This window comes from Malurus melanocephalus, unplaced genomic scaffold, assembly GCF_030028575.1.
Source record: "Malurus melanocephalus ecotype Western Australia unplaced genomic scaffold, MMel_1.1 scaffold_53, whole genome shotgun sequence".
Lineage (NCBI taxonomy): Eukaryota > Metazoa > Chordata > Aves > Passeriformes > Maluridae > Malurus > Malurus melanocephalus.
Window position 1 is genome coordinate 473,621 of NW_026623285.1, and position 15,829 is coordinate 489,449.

General features: G+C 37.4%; 1 protein-coding gene across 4 annotated transcripts in view; it reads left to right on the forward strand.

Annotated features, from left to right (window-relative positions):
* PALS2 (protein associated with LIN7 2, MAGUK p55 family member) overlaps positions 1-15,829 on the forward strand; it is a 52,230-nt gene that overhangs the window by 20,055 nt on the left and 16,346 nt on the right. For 2 of the 4 annotated variants that reach the window (XM_057365458.1, XM_057365456.1), the window contains 2 exons: positions 7,225-7,346; positions 12,016-12,168. In XM_057365458.1, the coding sequence (XP_057221441.1) occupies positions 7,230-7,346; positions 12,016-12,168 (270 nt within the window). In that variant the 5' untranslated portion in view covers positions 7,225-7,229. The remainder of the gene's footprint in view (positions 1-7,224; positions 7,347-12,015; positions 12,169-15,829) is intronic. The other 2 variants (XM_057365457.1, XM_057365455.1) reach the window with 1 other exon arrangement.

Below are 15,829 nucleotides of genomic sequence, written 5' to 3' on the forward strand. Positions count from 1 at the left end.
ATGTATTGAGTGATCAGGAACTTTCAGATAGAAGGATGCAGACACCCCTGAGATGCAAGCTGCAGTGGAACCAACATCATCTCTGGTAATCAGATTCATCATGGGTCTCTGGAGGTGCAGTGTTGTTGCTTTGCTACACAGCAGAATATCTATTTTTGTTTATTAAAAATACCTTGTCTTTTTTGCAGACATACACAAACCACACYACAGAACAGCTCTGTAACTGATGTTCTGAACCATGACATTTACASTGATAGTAGAGTACATTGCAATCTTTGTGAATTTTTAGCTTTCTTCTTTGAGAATAAGCCTATCCAGTGTTCCTTGACAAAATTGCAAATGGTTGAAAAAAGATGTTGATGGCTGAGCTTGCACCAGTTGCTACTTGGATGCCTGGTCCTCAGAAGTGGAGCACAACATACAGCTTGCCTTATCCACTATGACAGTGTTGATTGGAGACCAGCCACAAAATGCAAGCATATAACACATRGAGTGGAAGTCGCCTTTCCCTTTGGTCTACTGTTTGTTCTTGTGGGAAGAAGAGATCTGATTCAGGAAGAAATCTTAATTGATTTCCAGCTGACCTTAGGCTGAAYTTTTGAATGGGATGAAACTGTATAGATGGTTTTGCATGGCTTCCCCTTGAGTGTTCCACCAAGCAATGTGATACAAAAACCTGGTTCTTTTGTTTGTTTGGGTTTTTTTTTGTTTGGTTTTTTTTTGGTTTTTTTTTGTTTGTTTGTTTGTTACACATTACGTGTTCTTGTGGTATATAACTGTGGTCTTAAGTTAGCTTTTCTTCAGTTCTCCTTTTTTCAGGCTCTGTCATACTGCAACAGATAAATAATGCTGAGTTCTGTGGCAGAAATGCTGAGATGCAAAGCTTTGAATCGTTTGGAAGGGTACACATTAGAGAAAGCRATACTTCAGAAGCTGTACTTACTTTGTTGCATCCCTTTCCTGGCATTTTAGACTCATGAAATCTGTCATTAATTACCAGAGGTGCTGCAGAGAATGGAAGTTTCTTCAACCAGCTACTGTTTGCAAAATACCACGGAGAATGATGGATGTGTGCAGTAAGCTCTGCCTGTTGTTTGAGTGGAGTACAGATACATTCTGAAACTTTGTTGAAATTGTAATGCAACTTTTGAGCACAAAGTATCCTTAGACRGCATCTACACTGAATGTTTTGCTTTCATTTAAAGATGTTTTAATATGTTGTCCAGTACTGAACTACTGAAGTAGTTGAAGAACTAAGGGTAGTASAGTCTTTCTTCACCAAAATTGAAATTTCTCCTGGGGCATGTCCTAGTATTCATTTAAAGTACAGTAGTCTTTACGTGACATCAGTATATACTTTTCCTAACATCTTTAGCTAAAATGTAAGAACACACAAAAAAAATTAAAATCCAGCCTTTTTAAAAACTTTTAGTTAACTTGCTTGTACATGCTCTGGTTTATGCTGTATGGTGCTTGAAGGCATTTTTTCTGTGCTTGTCCGTGTGTGCATGTGTGTCCTTCCTCAGTTAATTATTTATATGCCTGAAGCTTGCATAATTCTTCTTCTAATTAAAGAAGGTAAGAAAACTTGGTAATACCTAATATCTATATAGGTTTATCTTAAAAGCGTCAGGCTTAGTTAGTGAGCATCAAGCTAAGTGAATTGCCTTTGTACTTGAAATATTTTTCTTTGCAATCCTTTAAGAAAGTCTAACAAAATTTCCTTAATATTGGATTTTAGTATATCTCTTATCAATATCTTATTCTTGGTCATGATATATGTATTCAAATAGGACAACCTTTTAATTCTGCTGGTTTTGAAGTTTTAATGTTTTGTTCCCTTTTTATCTTTGCTGAGATAATTTTTAAATAGTGCTTTTTTTCCCAAAAGATGCAGCTGCGAGGTCCATCTGTTCRTCAGAAAATTTGTGCTTCGTCTTTTTTTAGACAGACTTCACTGCCTGAAAGAAGTATGTCTGCAGTGATAGAGCTGGGAAAAGGCTGTTGGCTCTTCCCCATAGCTTTTGTGACCTTCACAGTCWTGAAAAATGGGCATGTAAGATAGAGTTGAGCCAGGTTTGATAAGGGTAGGGACTGCTTGAGCTTCTATTTATAGGTATGCTAAAATGGCTCCATCTTGTCTTGCCAGTAGACTTGGAGAAAATGAAATAAAGAAAATTAATAAACTTTTCTAAGCGTTTATTTCTTTTCAACATGCAAAAATTTAGTGGGCAGAATTTAAGTATCCAGAGGAACATTCATTCTTATTCATTAGACTTTTCCTTCTTCCTTTACAAAGTCATTGCCATATGTGATTCTGCAGTCAGTAAAATGCTCATGCTGCACAACAGCTTCCTTCATTTGGCAATCTCACTGTCTTTTTAGAGGAGATCTGCTGTATTTATTGCTTGTGGAATGGGTTCCTGCTTAGGAATGGTGCCTGAGTGATGCTACRATGAAATGCTGTCCAGGAATGCCTGAGTTAAGGTGGCTGTACAGCGCTGTAGCTGCACTGGCCCAGCACTGCCATGCTTGGCAGTGTCTGTCAAATAGGAGGTGCAGAGTCTGTGGGTATTTGAAAGCCCAAGTGTCATTGCACCCTGCTGCAGTCAGCAGCGTGTGTGGAGTAAGTGACTGATTTGTAGAGGAGCAGGGGGCTGAACTGCAGAGCTCCATCACTCCTGTAGTGCTCACTGCTCTGGAACTGCTGCTGAGTGTGATCCTGCTCAGTGCACAMAGCTGCTGGCTGTGAAAACACAAACATAATGTTCTGTGTGCACACTGCATAGTGCTTTCCCAGACACTTTTATCATAAAATATGGTTTCTGAAACTGACAGTAGCAGTAGTAACAGACAGCTCTGTTAGTCTTATATATTTGTGGTCTGTAGCCTGTTGGTGAATGAATTTGTTAAATGTTGTTAGAATGTTAGGTTGTTCATAGGTATTCCTTTTCTCTGTTTTTGACTGCCAAACATGCTATAAATTGTGACTGGGGARAGAAGTGGTCAGCATAAAATAACTTTTTTTCCCTCTTTGCCTTATCTTTAATCATAATAATMATTATTTAGAAAACATGAACACAAATGGGAAAACATTACAGAGTTGTCATTGGTTAAGGGCTGGCAGAGTTATAAATTAATCTTCTTTTGTCTGAGTTTATTGGGTGTCTTGTGAAACTTTTCAATATATCCCTCTTGAAAAGGTTTTAAATCACACAAGAAATTACTTCTGAAGTTTATGTATATGACAAGATTTTAATCTAACTTTCTAGACTTCRTGTGGAGCACCTGCCTTGCCAGTAGTCCTTGAGGTATTTATTATAACTTCCYATCCAAATGAGTAGGCCATGTGGAAATAAATATGCATGTTTATTTAAATATATKATACATAATTTTCTTTTCATTCTTGTTATTTTATAAGCTTGGAGACTAATAAAATGAAGCTGAGCTAAAAAAATCTGTGCAAGGTATTCACTCTGAAAAGCTTCAATTTTCCCCAGTGAGTGACACATTTGTCTTCTGTCTGCAAATCTGGAAAATTTATTTAAATGTATGCTTCCTCTTTCCTCTATATAGAATTAATGTAGACAAGAATTAGGCACTGAAAGAAAGAGTAAAATCAAATTTGGTAGAAGAGTCACAGTTGAGAGCTTGATGAAAACCTCTTTTTCTTGCAMATACAAGAAGAGAAGAGTTACCAGGATATCTTTTACTTCTCTTTGATCCGAATTTACTATTGTAAGTTACAGTGTGTAGGTTAAACCTTTGAAGCATCCTTTGCTTGTCTGAAGAACTCTGTGGGAATTAGGAGGACTTAATTCTGGTTGGTAAATTTTGCATTAGAAGTGTGATTTCTGTATTCCTGTGCCTCAGGATGCATGCTGTTTGCCACAGAGATCAATTAACATCTCTTCCCCCCTTTTCCCTTTTTGAAATGGGGTTCAAATGACAAACTTGTTTCCGTGAGTATGGGGTCATATGTGTAGTAGGATTAAATTGTTCAGTGCATGTACACAGCAGACCAGTATGCTCCTGCTGAGTCTTGCTTAAGGCTTTAAACTTGCTGCAGTTGTGAAGATGTTCTTTGAAAATTGACTGTGGAAATTAATTCTACGTGTATTCCCTGACACGAAAGCCAGGGGCTGGAGTGAAGAGGGGCCTGCTGTAATCTCATTTTCTCTTAGGAGTCCCAGCTCAGACTCAATTCTGTTGTCACTTGTTCGTAAGAATCCCTTTATTTCAATGCCATTCCACAACTGAGAGCCTGTTTCTGCTGCCCAGTTCCTTCTGGTGTCTCTGGAGGCTGTTGTTGGTGTCCGTCTCTTGTGTTGTGCGTTCGTTCCTAGGTGGTTTTGTTAACTATTGTAGTCAACCGTGCCTTTCTCAGGGTGTCCTCACAAAAGCTTTTGTGTTGTGACATGAGTTTGTAAAGTTTTACCCAGATGGGTCTTTGAATGTAAAAACAGGCTTGTCTTCAGAGAGGGAGGGAGATGAATGGTAGAGCTCTAAAAATCAGTATGTTCGTATTATTTTCCTGTAAAAGATGGGAMAAGAGAGGGAAGAGAGACCCAATTGGTTTTACACTGAAGGAAAAGCATGCATTTGCTTTTTATTGTACACCAAAGTACTCAACATTAAGGAGCACTTCTGACCACCTGGTTTATGTTTGTTCATGTAGTCCTCAGTTCTTCAGTATGCCCGACTTAAATATAAGTTCTACAGGGCTTTCTACCCCCCAGTGAGAAACTTGTATCAACATTTCAAGGGCAGATTCACCACAAAAGATATRTGCGGCTCAAAAGGAAATTTTTGRTGGGATATTTAGATTTAGTAGTCTGTTTCTTGCTTAGTAGGACCTGTTTTTTTAAGTAAAACTTTCATAAGAACTTTTATCTTCAGCTTTCATTCCTGCTGCTCAGGAATAAGATAACATACTTTCCTRAAAGTGCTAAAGTGGCTTTACCCCTGGAAAGAAAAAAGTGAAATTGTTTAAAAGAGTGCTACTGGTAATCCCATGTGTATCTACATTCTTCTGAGAGATTTTGTAATTAAGCCTGGAAACAATATATCTCCTGCTGTTTGTTTTCTAATAAAATCTTTTATGCCCTGGAAGTGAATAAACAAAAGCCTGTTGAATGGATACAGAAGAAGAGTTTCTATAATATGTTTGTTTCCCAAAGTATCTTCCCCTCCTCCCACCTCTGCCATTAAATAGTCTTTGGATAMATCAAATTGTTTCAAAATACCCTGTCTGCTTGTACAAAGTTTGAAAGACATTTTTCTGAAGCTTAACATTGCTCTTAATAGTTTCTCGTTGATGGTAAAATTTTTATGTAGGAACTTGATTTTGTAATTTGATCTAAGGCAGAATTCTGAAAGGCTTAGGTAAGAAACAACATTTTGTCATGGATATTATGTGAAGAATGTCTTATATTATGGATGTTTTGTCACCATCAAGCAGTGGAATTGCAGCTGGTRGTTGAGATGCATGCTTTGACCTGGAGGATAGCTTTGTACTTTCTCTGATTATTTATAGGAGCAAAAGTACTAACCTGAAATCCCTTAAAAACAATTTACATAAYTGTTAAAAATGTAAAGAAAGCTTATTATTCTAACACTTGCATTATTATGCAGCACCTATGACRTAAATTGGCCAGAAACATCTGTCTGCTTCTGCAGATATTATAGCTTGCATGACTRTATTAAAAGTCACGAGTTTCTAACTGGGAATTGAGAAAATGTGAAAGAAGGCAGTTAGATCTGCAGCTGAGCTAGTCAGGATGTAGGGCATACCTAGTCTGGGGAASTTGTGTACTGTTTGCAGGGTAATTTGGTGACTTTACCTAATGTGTGATTGCTGAGAGCACTTTGTCTATTACAAAGCAGAAATAATACTGCTTCAAAATCTGAAAGCATGAAGTGTCATTTTCCCTCCTACTCATGGTTTAACAGAAAATTCGTTTTTTTCAAAGCAAGAAGTATGCTTAAAACATACTCAAAATAATGCAGACTTTTGACATGCACTGCTGTAGTTAARCTGTGGCATGAGATGATTTGATTGTTGAAAAGTCAGTTCCACTTAACAGAAAGAATGGTYGGAAATTTTTTTCTTGGGATGGAATTTTCTAGGAAGAATTGAAATCAGAAAGTAGGTGTTGAGAAATGCAGTTCGTTCTGTTACTGTGCAGTGTTTCATAATAGCTTTCATTATAAAGCAATGAGGAAAGTTAAGGGTAAATTCCTGTGTGGGAGAAGGGGCATATAGGCTTTTCTAATTCTCTTGATATATACTACCCTGCAGCAGGCAGAGCATTGCAGAACACAGTGATTATTCCAAGGCTTTTCAGCTTGTTGGGGATCTCAACAGGAGATTTCATTTCTGTACCGGTGTGTGTGTCTATTTGAGCATGCATATATGACTTGGCAGGAGTTTAAAAGAATGCAGTAAAACCCAAACAATTCTCATCACTCACCTCGATAACTTCATAGGACCAGACAGCTGGGATGGTGGCATTATCTGACATTTCCTTGGGCAGCATTGTTCATTCTGAGCCAAGAGGAGTTCTCTCAGCCAGTCAGRGTACTGGGCAGGCACAACGCATTTCTTATTGCAGGATGTACTTCCCATTGCAGTGTGTGACCAGGTCAATGTTAGTATCTGCATCATGTGCACTTAGTGCCAGAGTGCAGTGGGTCAGCACCAGTTTTAAACTGCTGGGGGTGGACACAARTGTCCCCACAGTAATGACTGTCTTGGGACCAAATTTTTGGATTAAAAAAATTGGTTTGGAACTATTTGTTCATTTAAAAAACACTGGATCTGCCTCTACAACCATTGTAAAACTTGTGGGTTGATGTACGTATGAGGGCTGGAAACTTCTGAAAARGAGATGAAATGAAAAGAGTACTGAATAAGTTGCTTTTATTGTATTTGGAAGATTATGCATACCTTATACATAGTTTATGCTTGTTTGTTTTTTCAATTCTTAGTAGCAAATCTTGAAAGGAATGTGCTGGGGCTGGATTTAATTGGATACAATCTTTATTCCATTTTTCAAACACACACACACACAAAGTTCTTTCTCTGTGCTGTCCTCTTGCTCTCAGTAGATGTATTTGACTGCTTAACTTCTCTCAAGTTAATACTCTGGTGTTTCCCAGAGCTTTTGCTCCTTATGGAAGCTTGTTTTGATCAGTACTTACTTTTTGTTTTTGTTTTGTCAGCAGCCATGCAGCAGGTCTTAGACAACCTTACTGATCTGCCGACATCGACAGGCGCTGAAGAAATAGACCTGATTTTTCTTAAAGGAATTATGGAAAACCCTATCGTAAGATCACTTGCTAAGGTATTTAAATTTGCTGCTTTGAGTAGAACCTGGAAATACTTTAGCTCTTACATTGTTGTGTGAACATTGAGTGTGGATTGAGGTATCAACAACATGTTGTCGGTACATCTTATTAAACRACTTGAAGGCCAGCTTGAAGGTTAAGATTTGGTATAGTTTCTGTGCACGCTGGTTAATTGTTATATGGAAGAATCTAGAGGAAGAAGAAAAATTCAGAGAATACAGAAATAATGTGGTTACATTATTTATGAAGAAAAAGTCAAAATACTTGAAATTATAAGCAGTTTATTTTAATGTAGTCTTGTAAGTACTGTTGTGTGCAAAACCCATATACCTTCTGACTTTTAGCATTTTTGCCAGAGATGAAAAGTGAGAGCAGTAACCTTCATTGTTCCATGGCATAAAGTTTTCTTTCTGTCTTTAGCTCAAAACTRCTTTCTGATATGCCCAGGAAAATACTCTCTCTAAGCCCTTTCAGAGTAATGCTGTTACCTTTGACCATCAGCATAATGCTGTTACCTTTGATTGTCAGCTCTCTAGACATGGATTATCCTRAGTTTTTGTTCTTGGATTATGAAAATCTTTTGATAGGTGGTAGCAACAATTATAAATATGTAAGGTGATATTTGCAAAAAATCTTTGGACTCTCCAATTAAAATGTAGCTGGTCTTACCAGTAGGAATTGCAGTCAAATACTGTACAGCACTTATAAATGTTCTTAATCTTACTTCATAAAAATAAGCTCCTTTCATGAGGAGARCCCAGTTAACTTAAATACAGCTTTCTCTTTAATAGGAATAGACATCTGRAAGCAATGCCCTCTGGGCAGGTCTGAAATATTCTGTAAAGCTAAAGGATTGTTCTTCAGGGATTTTGTTTGGTATGAAAATCTGGAAAGGAAAATTTCTCATGAGAATTCATGTAAGAATTTACTTCTGTTTAGCTGTTCAAAAAATTGGTTTTAAGTTGAAGATATGGCATAGTAATAAACTTAGAAGTAATGGAAATGGCTCGTCTGCTAATGAGATGACTGCAGAGGGAAAGATTTGTGTACTAAATTTACTAGAGTAAGTAAAAGCATTTTCTTACTTATTTGGAAACAACTTTAAGTATCTGCTGCATAGGTYATCTTTAATATTTATCACAAAGAAAATGTTTATTGCAAAGCCTTTTTTTCTTATCAAGAATTTGCGCCTTAATGGCCAATTACAATTAGGTGGAATTTAATGACTAGCAGATGTAAAAAAAACGTGCTTGTAATGGAAACAGATTCTTAACTGTACACATGCTTTATCTAGAATACTTAGAGGTTTTAATTGTGTTCACATGGTGTGACTGCAGTCATATTTTCTTTGTAATTATTTTGGAAAATTCCTCAGTCTTAACCAGCAATGCTAAATAAGGAGAAGATCAAAACACATTCGGTGAAGCGTTAAGTAGTTCACATATATATCTATTTGTCCCTAAAAATATATAAACTTGCTTTTCTATTAGAAGAGTTGTTTCTACCAGAATTAGCAGTTCCCTGAGATGGCTGCATTATTTAAGTAGAATAATTTCAAAGCAGGCCAGAAATGCAAAAGCTTTTTAGTTTTGCTTTATTAGTCAGTTATTAAGATTAATCATTATGTAAAATATGTCAAAAAAGACAAAAAGAAACTTAGGGAGATGTGCCATAAGCCATACAAACTTGCTTTCTCCTTTTGGTCCTTAAATAAACGAAGGCAAGCATAGTAGTTTATAGTATTTTGCAGAGCAGAGTGTGGCTGATTTTTTAAAACGGAGTGAAATTAATTTCACACTTTTTCTCTACAGAATAATGGCAACAAGATAGAAATTATAGATACTTTTTGGGACAGGGTTCTTTGACTGAACCTTTCCACTTTTCAGTAGGTGGTAGAGGGAAGGAGAACAAACTGTAATAATTGTAAAATTTTTTTCCTGTCACTGATGTTCATAGAATCATAGAGTGTTTTTGATAGGAAGGAACCTTTAAAGGTCATCTTGTCTAACCCGCCCCCTGCAATAAGCAGGGTTATCTTCAACTAGATCAGGTTGCTCAGAGCCCCATCCAACCTGGCCTTGAATGTTTCCAGGGATGAAGCATCTACAATCTTTCTGGGCAACCTATTGCAGTGTTTCACCACACCCATCCTAAAACCCTTCTTCCTTGTATCTAGTCTCAAGCTACCTTCTTTTAGTTCAAAATCATTATGCCTTTTCCTATTGGAAATGGCCCTACTATAAAGTTTGTTCCCATCTTTCTTGTAAGCCCCCTTTAAGTATTGGAAAGCAGGTATAAGGTCTTCCTAGAGTCTTCTCTTCCAGACTTAACAGCCCCAGCTCCATATTTTTCCTGTGCTGATGTTTGTGTTCAATCCTAACTAGTCTTTAGAATTATTAAGCTTTTTGGAAAACAKTTGTTAGACTTGGAACATACATGAATTTTCCTCAGTTTTGCTACTGAACTATCATGTCAAAATCCTCTTCTCCTGGATGTCAATTATTCTTTTAAACCTTAAAACTTTGTATTATTTCTGCTGTCACACTGTTGCTTTTAGCATTGTACACGGCAGACCAAGTGAATGCCTAAMCCAGGCCAAGGAAACATCTTGGAAGCAATCTGTAAGTGTTTAGTCTAGTATTTAGGATATCAGATTGTTGGAAGGTAAAAGCCTTACTATTTGAACATTTGGCAAGTATGAGCAATACTGAATGCACCGAAAGGCTCAATTCAGTGTCAGTGTTTCTGAAATGAAATGAAAAAAAAAATGCATTATCTAAGTTAGGTATTCCTATTTGTTTGTTTGGTTTTTTTCACTTATTCATATCATTCCATATCGTGTTACTTCTCAACATASTACAGGATCAGAGGTTGTTCACTGATAAAACTTTCTGTTCCCTAGTGTATACATGGCCTTGATTTTGGAGTGAAGGGTAAGATTATATTATTAGTGGTGTTATTTTAAAAACAAGGAGTGAGAAAAAAGGTAATGCATATTCTCTACTCTTATAAAGGTTTTGCAGTTGAATTGTGTTTGAAAGTAATGAGATTTGTGTTTTTACTTGCTATAAAAGTAAACTTCAAAAGAAGGATATTGTTTACAGTATTATATACAAAATAGCATTCCCTTATTAACGAGAATGTATGTAGGTGCCAGGCTTCCTATAACTTTGTAATCACAGTCTTTTGGTTAGTGTGTGTTATTGCTGGAGAATGTTTGAAATGCCTTTATGCTGTCAGCCTTTCCAGAGTTTTGTCATCAGTCCTGCAGAAATAATATTTTATAGATAGGAAGTATASCTTAATACTCAGGTGATTTGAGGAAGCAATGTTTTCTGCTTTTAGAAAAATTTTATTTTATTGGCTGTTTTAAAGCACTAATAAGAGAGTAGAAGTGCTTACATACCTTCATATTATTTCTGTGGGAAGTATAATTAGATGATTYTGAATTATACCTATTATTTATTTTTTTTTATAGGCCAAAGTGATTGCTCTTTTGTAAATTTCTCATTGCTATCGTGTTGAAAGTAGCTCTTAATTGAGAATCTGAGTTATTTTTGGCCTCCTCTTATTCCCTAATTCTATGATTGAGCACTGTCTCTGATAAATAAATGAAGTATTCAGAGATTGAGAGACTATATTGCAGGCATAGTTCTAGAAATAGATTAAATATTATCRAAGAACCACAGGATGGCTGAGGCTGGAAGGGACCTCTGGAGGACATCTGGTCCAACCTTCCTGCTTAAGCAGAGCCACCCAGGACCACATCCAGACAGGTTTTGAGTGTCTCAAAGGAGGGAGATTCCCATTTTCTCTGGGCARTCTGTGCTGGTGTTCAGTCACCCTCACACTGGAAAAAGTATTTCCTGATATTCAGACAAAACTTCCTATGTTTCATTTTATGCCCATTGCCCCCTGTTCTGTTACCGGTCACCACTGGGAACAGGCTGCCTCTATCCTTTTGGCATAGTATACCTTTTATACACATGATGAGATTGCCCTGAGCCTTCTCTTTTCCAGGCAGAACAATCCCAGTTCCATCAGCCTTTTGTCAAATGTGAGATGCCTCACACCCTTCATATTTGTGGCCCTTCACTGGGCTTTTTCCAGTATGTCCAGAGTGTTCCAGGTGTGGCCTCACCAGTGCTGAGTAGTGCTCACTCTTCTGGTAATGCAGCTCAGGATACTGTTAGCTGCCTTTGACTTGGACCTTTCTTTAGCATTTCCTTCAGTTATGCAGATTTTTCTGTAGAATAGGCTGTTTGAAGGGTGTTTGAATGGGAGGAGTCTGAGGTAAATGTTTTTCTTGCAAACTGMGAAGATCCCATAGTTCTTCTTTTGCCCTTCTTCTAGAAGGTGTACTTGTCCAGCATTCCTAAGCAGTAAAGGTTCATAAGTGCTTTACTGTTGATAGAGCAGTGCTTGGTGTGTATAGCATATAGGAGATAAGGACCTACAAGCTTCTCTCACATGAGCTGCCTATAAAGTTTGTTGAGTCATGTAGTTGAGCAAGTAAAATCCTTCAGCAGATAAATCAGGTTACCCTATATATAATTTTTGTGGCTTTCCAGCTGAAGATTGCATTGAGAAATTACCTTAAAAGTTTATAAATTTGAACCACTTGAAACTTACTTACATTAWAGTCTCATATATTTAATCTTGCAGGCTCATGAGCGACTGGAAGATTCTAAACTTGAGGCTGTCAGTGACAACAACCTGGAGCTGGTGAATGAAATTCTTGAAGACATCAGTCCCTTAGTAAATAAGGATGAAAATATTGCAGAACTGGTTGGAATACTCAAGGAGCCTCATTTTCAGGTGCCACCTTTTTACTGTATGTTACCAACTTCCTGTATCAGTGTCCACATACAAATCTGGGAATAATWATGAGCATAGCAAACTCTGTAATAYGTAGGATTTTACTCCAAATGAAAGGTAAAGCATAAGCTATGTGGGGTTACAAACAAGYATGATTTTATTCTTTGATATAATTTCAAAAATATCTTCACTCATTGTATTAAATTCTACTGGAGTTTCTGTTGTAAATTTTGGACAAGCTTTTACTTCCTACATGACTGGAGTTTCYGTAACAATTCCCTGAAGGCTTGCTTCATCCATAACATTTCCAGGTGATCTCAGTTCCTGATCACGAGCATTGTGCACTTCATTTCAGCTGTTGGCATTCTTACTCGTGTGTAAGACGTACGGTTTGCGGAGTGAATGAACATAATTCTTCTGTGGTCTGATCTGTACTGCAGCTGAAGCTGAAACTCTGCATACCTCTCACTGTTTCTCTGCTTAAATGAAATGTTGACATATGCTTGTCAAAAGCAGATGTTTTTCTGTTTCGTTAATTCTGTCACCAGCTTCTGTACTGAGCCTCRAAAATCAAGGTTTGAAAATCCTTGGTAGATTCTGACCTTTCTAGGCAAGGTTCAATGGACTTTACAACTTAGTTAAAGGTATCATGTAGAAGAGCATAAGCAACATTTTGCCACAGTATAAGTAAGCTTCTTTTGGCAGACACATAYGGAGTCATAGGTATTTTTGAGGTAGGTGAGTTTAAACACAGTTTTTTGCTAAGTTTTCCATTACAAGTTATACAAATATAGCCGTGGGATACTTTACTTTTTAACTGTGGATAAACACTGGAAATGCTGTCAAGATGTATTGTGGCTTGTTGGAACTGGGATCACTTCAAGAAATCAGCTTTTGGAGCAGCCGCTCCTCTGAGTAGTGACAGTTYCTCTGCCTCTCCTGAAGAGCAGTGTGTTGGTCTCCCTTGTGCTCTTGTTTGACCAGAGAACTATCATAGCYAGGTGATCAAAGACTGTGATTTGGAGACTTCAGTGAATAAACTTGCAAATCAGTCTTCTATCCCATAGAAGACACTGGTACTTGGACTGGATGAGTTTGGAGGAATTGGTAGTTAAAGTGTAAAAGGATTAGAACTGAGGGSCAGTTGGTGCAGTGACAGACCTGACAATAATCCATTGTTTTAGATTGAGAAAATAAAGCTGAAAGTCAAAGAGGGTGATGGATCAAAAGATGAACAGGGTGTAGTAGTTGAAGTGCTGCACTTTGAAAGGCACTGTTGCACTGATCTCAGGAGAGAGATGGCAAAGGTAAAGAGAATCTYGGGCAAAGGGTCTTTGGGATGGAAACTGGAAACGGCCTGTAGGAGTCTGAAATCAAGTAAAAATTTTATTTTGTGTGAATAGCCAATACAAAGCAAACCAAGCATTTATTTCTGTTCAGTGGTCAGATCTACAGAGAGGCAGAACATAATGCTGGTGTCAGATTAGTTCAGGCTTAAGCAACTTAAACATGTAATTTRAAAGTTCCAAAATAGCTGGTGGACCAGAATGTGAATATTCATACTCTTTCTTGTACCTTTTTTGTTGTTTGATTTATAAGGAGCAGGCATGAAACTGGATATATGCAACTTTAGCTTTACAGTTTTGCTCTGATTTTTTGTTAGTGCTTCCTAATTGCATATTAAAGGTCTATTTAGCAAGCATCTCTTCTGTTTTCCTTCCCTGTCTTAGCAGTAAGCATCTAGTGAAGATCATAAGGCTAAGAACAAGCCAACAGTAATACCTTCCAAAATGTGTTGTGAAGGTTTAGCGATTTGTTGCCTAGACTTGTGAGTGAGAARAAGTGTCATGTACTTGTGGTTCTCTTCCATGAGCATATTCAGTTGTTTTTTGAACCCATGTGAAAATCTCTCATTCACATATCTGAGTGGAAACTGCCTCCTGTTAATTTAAGACTGTCTTCTGTCAATTTCACTTAATATCCCCTTTCTCTTGTGCAGGAAGAAAGTGAACAGTTTTTCTTAATCGGCTTTTCCATGTTACTTGTGGTTTGAGATACCTCATTGTGTCTGTCTGTGTCAAGTAAATAAAGTGAAGGGGAAGCAAAGCTGTATACASCATGGATTTGCAAAGTGGTGTCATAATTTCCATTGCATATCCTACTCATGGTCTAAGAGTTCCTAGTGTTTGGTTTGCCTTTTTACAGCTGGTGAGTAGAATAGGGTTAGAAGGGACCTGCAGTGATCATCACTCCAAATGTCTGAAAATTAAAGCCTGTTGTTAAGGSTRTTGTCCAAATGCCTGTTAAWCACTTACAGACATGGGGCATCAATCACCTCTTTAGGAGCCTATTCYRGTGTTTGACYACCCTTTCAGTAAAGAAGWGGTATCTCTRGRCTCAGGGAGTGTAGAGGTGGWTTGATTGTTAGGCTTSGTTTGGTTTTGTRTTGTTTACATCTCCAAGATACCATTTCTGAGTCTGTCAGTAATATATTAAACTAGGATTGTGTTCTCCCTTGCAGTCTGTTGAATTTCACTTGCCTTGTTCTCAGTCTATTGCTCATGAAGTTCCTCTGCAGGTTACAGTCAGGTSTTTTAGTCCTTGAATAGTTCAGCAGCATCAGCAAACTGTCATTTCACTTCTCATCCCCATTTCCTAGGTCRTTTATCTGACATGTTAGTGTATCGACAGGTGTAGAACTGAGCCCAGATGCCTGTGGAAATCACCTGGTGACATGAATTCTGAAAACGAATAATGCTATATTCCTGCCACCAGTTTTCTGTTTTCTAGCCAGTATTTTCTACTACCTGAAAACCTTACTTTTTATGCTGTTGTACTTGGGTTTCTTTCAAAGACTTCTATCAAARGCCTTATGGAAATTGATCTGTATTAATAACTCTAACTGCCTTGTTGCCGTGCTTGGTGACTCTTCCAAGGAATCTGACTAGATTTGAGAAACATGACTTCCTTTATTAAAGCATGATGATGCTTTCCTATGATCTATRTTGTGCAATCATTTTGAGTTTTACKAATTTGTTTAGTATCAGCATCACATTTACTGTTTTGCAGTTTGTTGACTCTTCCTGGGAACCCAGTTTAAAAATTCATGTCATGATTATTGCATGCTGCTGCTTTCCCTATAGTGTTGGGTGAGTCATGGGCATGTAAGAGAAATACAGTGTAACTTTGCTTGCTGCAAAACCTGGATTGCACAAAAAGGRAAAAAAAAAGTGTGAAAGGAAGAGAAAAGAGATGGTTAAAATAGTTAAATGCTGCCCTGGAGAACTAGCCTATCCATCATTCTGGAATTCATTTGAAAAAAAGTCTGAAGTAGCTTTAACTTGTGTTTTTAGAATTTATTTTGTTAGAGTCTGTTGTGAGTCCTTCAGTCGCATTTGCAGAAAGAATGAGTAGTTTTGGCTGCGTACAGGCAAAAMCACCTATCTGCTTACTTCTTTAAGRTATAKCTGCTGTGATTCAATTCCMAAGCCTAAAATTAAGGTACTTTTCAGCCCTTAATTTTGTACTTCCATTGCCTATGTGGAGACAAGCAACAAAATCAGCTGAGAGCAAAGTGCTATTATTTTAATTGACTATTTTTATTTAACTGACAGCATAGTTATAACCACTCTAGAAGAGCTTCTAGGACAAATTGAAGACC